Source organism: Mytilus galloprovincialis, chromosome 13 (genome assembly GCF_965363235.1).
Source record: "Mytilus galloprovincialis chromosome 13, xbMytGall1.hap1.1, whole genome shotgun sequence".
NCBI classification, from domain to species: Eukaryota; Metazoa; Mollusca; class Bivalvia; order Mytilida; family Mytilidae; genus Mytilus; species Mytilus galloprovincialis.
This window is the reverse complement of record NC_134850.1, coordinates 47,169,484-47,180,508: the sequence shown is the minus strand read 5'-3', so window position 1 is coordinate 47,180,508 and position 11,025 is coordinate 47,169,484. Positions and strand designations below refer to the sequence as shown.

The 11,025-nt window shown below is 31.0% G+C and overlaps 1 protein-coding gene across 1 annotated transcript; it reads right to left on the bottom strand.

Moving 5' to 3' along the window:
• Positions 1-572: 572 nt before the first annotated feature.
• LOC143055982 (alpha-N-acetylgalactosamine-specific lectin-like) lies at positions 573-8,383 on the bottom strand. The gene is made up of 4 exons (XM_076229055.1): positions 8,269-8,383; positions 6,888-7,169; positions 5,849-6,013; positions 573-781 (listed from the first exon to the last, which is right to left on the bottom strand). The coding sequence occupies exons 1-4, from the start codon at positions 8,303-8,305 to the stop codon at positions 666-668; spliced, it is 600 nt and encodes a 199-aa protein (XP_076085170.1). The 5' UTR covers positions 8,306-8,383; the 3' UTR covers positions 573-665.
• Between the last annotated feature and the right edge of the window lie 2,642 nt (positions 8,384-11,025).

Sequence of the window (11,025 nt, the reverse complement as noted above, 5' to 3'; positions counted from 1 at the left end):
TTCTGCAAAAGTTTTAAAGCGTAGCATTCCCTTGATAAATAGAAGTCAAATGCATTGTATGATTTAGAAAATTCATAACTTAACTGGATTTTGCCGTACACATTTTTTCGTCCCTGCAGAAGAGTTGAGTTTACCTTGATATGGTCCATTTGGGTACATAGTTTAAATAACCAATTATTTTCAGGTATGTATTGTCCATCTCTTGTCCATGTCAATCAATACTGCTCACTTCAATTATTACCTATGGGGAAGTTCTCAAACATGTTTCCCAACTTTGTTTATTTGGCACCTTCTGGAGGAATGAAAAAAAGTGCACGGCAAAATCCTGGTTTTTATTTTTCTAAAACATAAAACATATTTGAAATTTATTTATCTAGGGCATGCTATGTCTGAAAATTTTGACAGATGAGCAGGTTTGTCTGTATTCAAGTAAATTTTGAGGTGAAAATACAGCCATTTTAGCCAAAGGGTCCGCATTTCTTCATTTTCAGATAACAATAAAAAAAAAACAACGATGGAAAAGTGTCACACTTATGTTAATATGCAGCTTGATTATAACCTAGCGATCGGGGTTTCGCATAAACACTAACTTTATTTAAATGTAATCTGATATTCAATATGAAAAATACAAAGGTTTTCTATCCTTTTATTGTGATTTCATGTGTTTATTTTCCTATTGCTGAACCTCCGGGTGTTAGGTACACTCCTTCTTCAGTTGTTGCCGGGCGTTCTCTATCAGGCAATGGTGTAGTGGTAGTTTTCTGAGCATATTGTTCTTGTTCTGAAATGTAAAACTCATTGTGAGAAGAAAATCAAATACGTGCCTTAACATTTTTTGTTCGGGGCAAACAACACATATTATGTATAAACTGTTATATGCCATGCTTAGTTAGATAAAAGAATATATGGTATGAGTACCAATGAGACAACACGCGATCCAAGTCAGTGTGAAACCATTCACCAACGTTATAATCTAAATTAAAAACAACGAGAAACGAGAAACACTTATAACCTGCACCAACAAACGTCCATCACTGAACATCCGTTTGTTTCTATGTTTAAAGATAATGTTAAATAATCGACATCGTAAAAATATTAGTTACTATTGTTATTAAATGGTAAGCTAATAGCAAACACAACTAATTAGGAATTGGCTTTCCAGTCGAATGGAAATAGTTTTTAAAACAGAAGATAAACCAGATTGATAACAATAGAATTGATTTAGATTTTCATGTCAAACAAACCAAAACATTTAATTATAAAAAAACAAATATTAGAGATATCAGACGAAGCGATGGCCATTACTTATATATAATATAAATAAAACACATGAAGTTGAAAGAAAACATGTAATATCCACCATTAACTAGAAGCATTTTGAATAGAAAAATAACTCTTTTTCCAGACATTCGGCATAATCTATATTCGTAGCTTATGTATCGAGCCTTACAGACATGTTCACAATAAACAACTAGTTCAAAATAGACATAACTTATATTTGATTTATTCAAAAAAGTTTTTTTTGCTTTCTGGTAAACGGGAGATTATTCAACCATGATGCATGGTCTGATCAAAAAGATTTAACGTCCGATACTTTCGTTCAGTATACAAGATGTCTCTATTGGTGGAGTCTGTTGTTACCTTCTTGGCATAAGTGACTGGTCATTTTTGGTCATAAGAAGACGGTTCAAATTGTCTTTAAATTTTAAATGATGTACGTATATAAAGTAATGTTGGGTCAATTCCGAAGATATCATTAATGTGTGAAGGAACTTACAGATAAACTGACTTGAAAAAAATATTAATACGTTTAAAACTCAAATTATACTAGTGAATTAAGGCGATAGTATCTTGCCGATGTTGATATCTAGTCAATCGATTTAGAGATGAAAACGAAGTATGAGGTACTATAATCTTCTGGGATATGGGTAAAGTTGACAAGTTCTTTTCTTGTAATGTAAAGTATGCAAATAAGAAGATGATTTCATTTTGCATTATTAAAAAAACATTTAGATAGATATAGGGAGATGTGGTACGAGTGCCAATAATACAACACTCCATCCAAGTAAAGATTTACAAAAGTCAACCATTATAGGTCAAGACATGGTCTTCCACACGGAGCCTTGGCACACACCGAACAGTAAGCTATAGTTTTCACGAAGTCATCGAAATCCAGGACCATATTTCTGATGAGGGTAGGTCAATTGCAGCTAAAGAAAAGACAGTCTGCAGTTATATTTTTAAAACAATCGGTAACAGAAGAACAGTAGTTCAGCGACCGGACATTGCTTACTTTTATAGGATACTTATATAAAACAGAAATTAATTGAACACAAAACAGATTGTGTTTATCTTTTAAATCAAAAAAGTAATGTAGTTCTGTTGAAGAAAAACAATACGTCCACGAAACGGAATGTTGAGCAAATTTCAGCAATTTTGACCATATTTAATCAAGCAGTAGCACAAGAAGGTATATTTAATATATCATATTTGATTTAATATGATAAATAATAGCATGTATGCAAATTTTCATCAAATTTCAATATTGGATCACAACCATATTGTATGCCCTTAAATGTCCGAACACATATGTTAACATCTTAACAAAAAACCAGTAACTCCTTCTCCTAATATAATAGATTGTTTACGTAATTTGGAAAATGCTAAAGTTTTAACTGAGTTAGACATCCTTATCACAGATAAAGAAATTTCTGATGCAATGCATACACTAAAGAATAAAAAATCATGTGGCCCTGGCAGTATTTCAAATGAAATGATAAAAATTAGTCAAAGTTTTCTAATTAAAAGTTTAAATCATTTATTCAATAAAATACTTTCAGCTGGAAACTATCCTCAGATATGGGCTCATGGTTTTATAACTGCCCTATTTAAAAATAGTTCAAAGGATGATCCATCAAATTATCGTGGACTAACGTTGACTAGTTGTCTCAGTAAAGTATTTACAAAAAATTCTTAATAAAAGATTAGAAAATTTTGTATTTAAAGAAATATCATTTGATCCGAGCAAATTGGTTTCTGCAAAGGCAAGCGTACTTCAGATCATATGTTTTGATGAGGATTGCTTTCCAGTTAAACTAAATAATACAAAACTTAATTGTCTGATGTATGCAGATGATCTAATTTTTCTTTCTGGAACTCCTAGCTATATAATAGGGGTCTACAAGAATGTCTTGGTAAACTACAGATCTATTGCAATAATTGGGGACTAGAAGTTGATATTACTAAATCCAAAGTCATGATTTTTTTGCAATTCTGGTAGACTTCTTACTGCCTAATTTCATTTAAATAATACCCCCTAACGAACACAAAAAAAATATACCTACTTGGGTGTCAAATTTAGTATTAATGGAAAATTTACAGATGCCCAACATGAAATGTATAATAAAGGGCTAAATATTTTTGACCATACAGTTAATCAGTCTTAATGTATTGCAGTGAAATATGGGGTGACATTAACATATCAAACTATAGCAGTCATCACGTGACTTTGATGACGTCACACATCACCCGTATTAAGCCCAAGTAAACTGTATAGAAATACACAGGGCTTTCAAGAATCGATAAAATAAAGTACTTTAAGTTCATGATACAAAAAGTGTGGGAATATATAGTAATTCCTCATATATTTAGAAATATATTTATGCCTTTTTAAAAAGTTTAAATTTTGGTCTTCTCCCTTCCAAATGCTTTTGAAAATTTGTCTTGTTGCCTCGATAAGTTCACACTGTTAATCATTAAAAACTCCGATAAATATTGGATTTTCTGTCGTGTTAAACCTAAAATTGCGATTTAAACATAACAGATGGAATAATTGTGGGAATATGTGCTTATTACTATATTCATAAATATTTGAAATATTGTATATGCAATAGTTTAATTTTTTATTATGTCCCTTCCAAATTGATTTGAAAATCAGTCATTTTCAGAAAATCTGGTATTATTTTTCAAGATGGCGACCTCATTGACAGCGTGGGACGACTTGGTAAAAATATATTTTGTAAGATTGTTACATTGAAAATCAAATAACCGTTGGATGCTCGCGTTTTCAGTCATTGTCTTACCTTAAAGCAGCATAGAATCAAACATTGGTTCCTTTTGATAAAGCTGTTATATGCTGTTTATTTTATAAAATTTCGAAAAAAAATGGCGACCAAATAATTTTCAAACGTGGACGATGTTCGACACTTATTTTGCACATGCACATAAGTCAATTTAATTTCACTATTTACATTGCAATTAAATATGACATGTTATGGTCACTATAATGATAGCCAAGGGCATAGCTAGATTAAGGAGTTACTAATTAAGTTATGACATCAACGTGATCAAAGATTGAAAACAAACATGGCACCTAATCACGATGTAAATTTTGACAATACCTAATAAATAATAATAATACCAATGTAGATTAGTGTTGTCCGATTCTAAATGAAATTCTTTACGATATTATTTTATATTTATAAAAGAAGACCTCGAATGGATATTAAATAAGGCGAGGTAAAATAAATATATTGTTTAATTTTCTTTAAATCATTCATCGGGAAACCAGTAAATTTTACAAAATCCTAATTAAACCAGTAACATGCAGAGTTATCGAACGTTATTATGACTGGAATAGTTATATATGCTTTCACAAACTAAACACTCAAGGGATAACTATTTCAAAAAACTATGTGGAGACCTGGCAGTAGAAAAGGCTCATTTAAGCTTTTGTAAATTTATACTTGGAGTAAGTTAAAAAGCAAAATATATTGCAGTTATTAGTGAACTGGGCAGATATCCTCTATTTTTGGAGGTTTAATTAAATATGTTTAAATACTATATACGTTTAAAAAATCTGAAGATTTATTATTAAAAGAGGCTTTCAACCTCTCAAAATGTCTACATGATGAGCAGAAAAAGAGCTGGTATACCAGTATTCAAACTTTATTTAAATACTTTAGCACCAATGAAAATTATGCACTTAATTTAAAGACGAAGTTAAAAAACTATTTATGCAAAAAGATGCAATCAAAATATGATTAAATATGGTAAACTGAGCTTAATAATGATTTCAGAGGCAATAAACTATATGGTAACAAGCTTAGAACTGATACTCTTTTTAAAAGCAGATTTTGCTTAGAAAGTTACCTTTTGCAGGAAAAGTTTAGATATAGAAATTACTTAACGAAATTCCGTATCAGTGCTCACGATTTAGGGATTGAGAGGGGAAGGTACAAAAATCTGACAGTGTCAGAACGTATCTTTAAATTGTGTGGTACGCAGGTTGGGGATGAAATTCATTTTCTTCTCCAGTGCCACAAACTTTCAAATATTCGTTTCAACTTTCTAAATGAAATAAAACAACGGTTTAAAAATTTTAGTGGTTTAGATATTAAATCACAATTTATTTGGCTAATGTCCTCTGAAGATATTTTTATAATACAGAAACTCGGAGAATTGTTCGAAAATTTATCCTCATATAGGAAAGTTTCCTTAAATTATATATAGATATAGTAATGCCCAGTGACCCCCCCTTTTTTTTAACCTAGTTATATTATTAAACACTGTGCTTGTTGTAGTCTTCTACTTGTCTTAATAAATATTTTTTTTATAACATTGTGTTTTAATCATATTGAATCACTTGTAATCATTTGTATGTAATTAATGTTGATTGTTCTGCTCCTTGTAGGCGCTTTGATTAGCAATAAAATATTTGAATTGAATTGTTGCTGTACAGAAAGTACATGTAAAATTATATTCATGTTACTGTACAGAAAGTACATATAAAATTAAAGTCAATTAAAGTCATATCTTATAAGATGTTGCTTGGTGGTCAAATACTCACTATATTCACAGATCCAGGGGTAATTGTTATGATGGAAAAGAAAGTTGAAACATGCGTAGTCATGCCAATGTCCACCATCTGAATACTTCAGTATGACACAGTCCTCAATGATTGCCTGCAAATCTGGTTGTCCTGACGCCCAGTTTGTGTACGTGACTTGTTCTCCTAAAATGAAGAACATATTATAGGACAATAAAATTGAGAAAGGAAATGGGGAATGTGTCAAAGCGACAACAACCCAACCATAGAGTAGACAACAGCCGAAGGCCACCAATAGGTCTTCAATGTAGCGGAGGCGTCCTTCAGCTGGTCCCTTCAGAATATGTATACTTGTACAGTGATAATGGACGCCATACTTAACTCCGAATTATACACAAAAAACTAAAAGTAAAAATTATACAATACCAACAAAGGCCAGAGGCTCCTGACTTGGGACAGGCGCAAAATTGCGGCGGGGTTAACATGTTTATGAGATCTCAACCCTCCCCTATACCTCTAGCCAATGTAGAAAAAAGTAAACGCATTTCAAAACGCACATTAAAATTCAGTTCAAGAGAAGTCCGAGTCATTAAAAAACAGATAACGCAACGCCCATAAGAAACATTACGAAAAGAGATTTTGAATTTGTATTCTTTGTGTCATAAATTAATGCTCAAAAAGAAATTTGAACACCGCCACATGTTGGTGTGATTGTTTCAAGGCAGTAACCGGACAGTAATATTTCTTTCTTTATTGAATTTACTCATGATGTCAGATTATTTAAAGATATTCTAATAGCAATAGTAAAGTGTATGATGCAACAATGTTTCAAGCAATATTATATTGCGTTACTAGCATATCATGTATATTGAAATTCAGTTTCACCAAAATATGGAAGGTAGTTCATTTATAATTCGTTCTTATATGCTTCGTCATCTTTGTTTCACGTGTATACTTAAACTATGAAATCAACAAGCAAGACCAATAACTAATGAACATGGCTGTCAGTCATAAGAAACTAATTATAGGAATTATACATTTAAAGAATGACCAAACATACCTGTTGGCCATTCATAAGTTCCTTCTACTTTTTGGTCGGAAAGTCCTATCCATACAATATCTCCATGGAAATTCAATGACCTTAGTGAACTCATTAGAAATAAGTTGTCAGCACTGCTTCTTACTACGACAAGATGTCCGCCTTTAGATGTGCAATCGCCATGTGCATGCTGCCAGTCAAAATTGTGATTAATGACGAATTCATAGCAATAACCATTATGTGCTATTAATGCATTGTTGCGAATTAAGTTTGAAGGACAGCTACTTACGTCGTCCTGGGCCACTACAAAATTGAGAATATAAGGGTTATCCAACATTCGTATTCACATTCATATAATTAATATTACATTGTAAGCGCCTGTATAATGACTATGGTATCATGACTTTTGAAGTGGGTTTTTTAGGCGTTATGATTTTTTTATAAATTATAAGTTTTATTTTCAAGCAATAACTTAAGCACCGTCAACATATGTTTTTCACTATGAGTATTTTTCTACGTTCAAGATTTGATATGTTGTAAATGGAACTTCGTGTCGGTGCGGACATCCAAAAACAAGCTTGAAATCATTATACATTTTAATACATTGTTTAAGATAAAATCTTAAAATTCACAACTGAATATTTAATAATTGATATATTGGTTGTCATTTACATGTTACTTTACGTCCGTACATACATGCACCATGTCAGTCGCAATAAAATCAGAAATATGCCAATAAACTTAGATCTATAAATCTGGAGCGAATTAATGTGAAAAACGTATAATCATAAAAACAAAGACAACTTTCATCATTGCTGATAATCACATTCAACAACACTTTTAATAGATATAACAGTTTTTGAATTTGCATATAGTTCACTGGCACGTTTTGGAGTTACTGTCCATAATTTTGCTTTTATAGTTTTAAAAATTTGTTGTGACTTTGTTGGCAGACAATTTGCATTTGTTATGCTTAAACACCAACATATATCATGTTATTATGATTATTTCGAACCTGGTAGTCAAATTTTATATTGATTAAAGCTTTATACCTTATCTAACATTGTGAAAGCAGAATTGTTTATACAATAAGATAAAGCATGACTACGACTTTCTATTAACCAACAGGAGTGCAACTTAACACTTTGTCACAAAATGAACATACACAATTCCTTCTTTGTTAAAAATGATTAACTACGTCACTAAGTGATGTTGTACATGTAAGAATGTGTAACAATGTCACAAGAACATACAAATATGCATGTCACTTGTTTTTTTTCTGATTTTGAATAAGTCCCCACAAATATATTTTCTACATAAACATAGAAAAAAACACTTTGTTTCGAATAAAAGTAATAATGAATATGAAATGTTTGAATTTGAATAAAGTGTCTTTACTCACAAATTGCAGGAACAAGAAGCATTAAGAAAATCATCATAATTCTAATCTGTTACTAAATGAACCTTTCGAAACTTGTCATAAAGTAAACGATCAAAAGATAAGAATAAGGTTAAATTATTACGTATTGATATGATGTAATGTCAATGTCAAATTGCTAACGTATATTTTTCTGTGATTTTTATTAATAGCCCGTGAATAAATAAAACTGTCTACATACGACAAAACTTGTACCAAGTCAGGAATATGTAAGTTGTTATCCATCCGTTTGATATGTTTTGGCTTTTGATTTTGCCTTTTGATTATGGACCTTTTTGAATGCTCTTCGGAATTCAGTATTGTTTTGTGCTTTTACCTTTTTTCAAACAAATATGGGTAAATAAATCGAAAGCGCATTTAGTGCGAATAAAACTAAAAGAAAAGTGCCAAACATTGTTACTCCTGATGCTGTATGCTTTCAAACCGGATCGTATCAGTTTTGATAAACAACACGATTTTGCATTTATGTAGAATTATCCACCGCCATCCATTTAAAACATTGCACTCGACATTTTCTGTCCAATCGAAAAAGAAGAAAATAAAACATTCTGCAACTAAACTCCGCTACATTTATCATTTATCCAGTATCGTCAATTAAATTCTAAGCGGGTACATATCGTAACCAACGGAAGGAATTTGCATGATCAAAACTTATAAGAAAATGGAGATGTTGGGTATACATTATAACAATGTAACAACATTATAGAAACGCGTCTATAAGACTAAAACGTTTTTAAAAAATCTGACAGAACAAGTCTGCAATAAGTACCAAATAATACAATAAAAAAACATACTTCAGTGATATAACAAATCCGCCGAACTGTCGTGACAGTTTTTTTTACATATTAGCGGATATCACATTTACTGGTTATGAATATTAAAATATAATAGAAAATTAATACCAGAGTGATTTCGTCCTCGAATAAAACAAGATTTGTACTTTTTAAGTTGAAATAAATCGAAATACATCTGCAATTTCTGAACGATGAATGTTGCTCCAAAAGCTTACTTCATAAAACTTAAAACAAAAGATAGAATGCAACAACTGACATAAATTTTAAGTCAATTTGTCACCATAACATTATCAGTTTTATAAATAAGCCTGTTGACAACTGTATATTTAGAGTGCACTGTGTATGTTGATGGATCATGAATCTTGGCATTAAATTCTAAAAGCGTCATTAACAATTAACAAGGCTACCCTTTGATTTAGTTCCACAACTTAATTATTATCCTCTAACGCGTTTCTTTTTCATCATTTAGTTGGAAGGTTCGTTGAAATAATGAATGAAAACGATAAATGTAGTCTAATAAAAGTGATTTTTTTCTAATTGACAAAATTCTCAATATATTAAATTTGCCTCTTGTTATCCTTTTTTTTTATTTTGTAAATACAATATTTTTTTCATGCAAATTATAATTATTGTTATTATGTATAAATAAAATAGGGCCAACAACGAAAGAATAGTTCATGAGACGGTTTTATCATCAAAATCACCTAGTCTAAAGATTCTATCAACAGCGTTAACAACATATAAAAAATAAGATCAGGTATGATTGCTAATGAGACAACTCTCGAAATGACACAAAAATTAAAACTATAGGTCACCACACGGCCTTCAACAATTAGGTCTTGTGGTGAACTTTACACAATACTGACAACTTTTTGAAACTTCTCCATACGACCAGTATGCTTTCGATTTTAATAAACATGAAATTTTCTTTTCTGAAGTAGTTTTCTTTTGATACGATTAATCAAAAACGATGCAACAAAATGATCAAATATTATAATAAAGCACATATAGGAAAATCAAGGGACAACAGTAAATTAAATGTGCTATGATCAGATTAAAAAAATCTATGAAAATGTACTTTTGTCATGTGTAAAGATTAAATAACGTTTTTTACCAGTTTCGATATAATCGTTTAGAAAAATGATCTACAACATCTTAGGACAATTTAAGGATAAATTACACAATTAGAAAGTACAATATTGATTTTTAAGTTCTACTAGAACACACCCGTGATACCGCGCTGAAGTACGTCCATTATTCATAGTTCATTATTCATTATTCAATAATGAATAATGAAATAGTTCACTATTCACTATTCAATATTGAAAAATGAATAATGAATAATGAAATGGTTTATGTTTCATTATTCAAATTGAAGCGGTGAATAGTGAAAAAAATATAAAACAAATTGACTGTGACACTATAGCTATATTTTGATTCGAAATGACCATAAGACGGTTTACGGAGGACCTAAATGCCACAATATGCATAAAAATGAGGAAATATAAAAAAGAAGATGTGGTATGATTGCCAATGAGACAAATATCCAGAAAGACCACAATGACACAGACATTAACAACTAGAGCTCACCGTACAGCCTTCAACAATGAGCAAAGCCCATACCGCATAGTCAGCTATTAAAGGCCCCGATAAGACATTGTAAAAAAATTCAAACGAGAAAACTAACGGCCTTATTTATGTTAAATAATGAACAAAAAACAAATATGTTACACTTGGAACAGGCACATACATAAATAATGCGACGGAGTTAAACATGTTTGCCAATTTTGAATAATGAAATGGATATTTTGAATAATGGAATGGACTGCTGTGACCCTTCAGCCCTAATTACAGATATATATTCTACCTCAATCGAAAGGTTATTAAGAGAGGAAAAAAATGTATATAGTCAATATGTTCCGCAACG

Coding starts and splice junctions, on each gene's coding strand:
- LOC143055982 (XM_076229055.1), bottom strand. CDS start 8,305: ATGATGATTTTCTTAATGCTTCTTGTTCCTGCAATTT. Junction 6,014..6,887: donor AACTTATGAATGGCCAACAG/GTATGTTTGGTC, acceptor TCTTCATTTTAG/GAGAACAAGTCACGTACACA. Junction 782..5,848: donor CCCCTGGATCTGTGAATATA/GTGAGTATTTGA, acceptor TTTACATTTCAG/AACAAGAACAATATGCTCAG.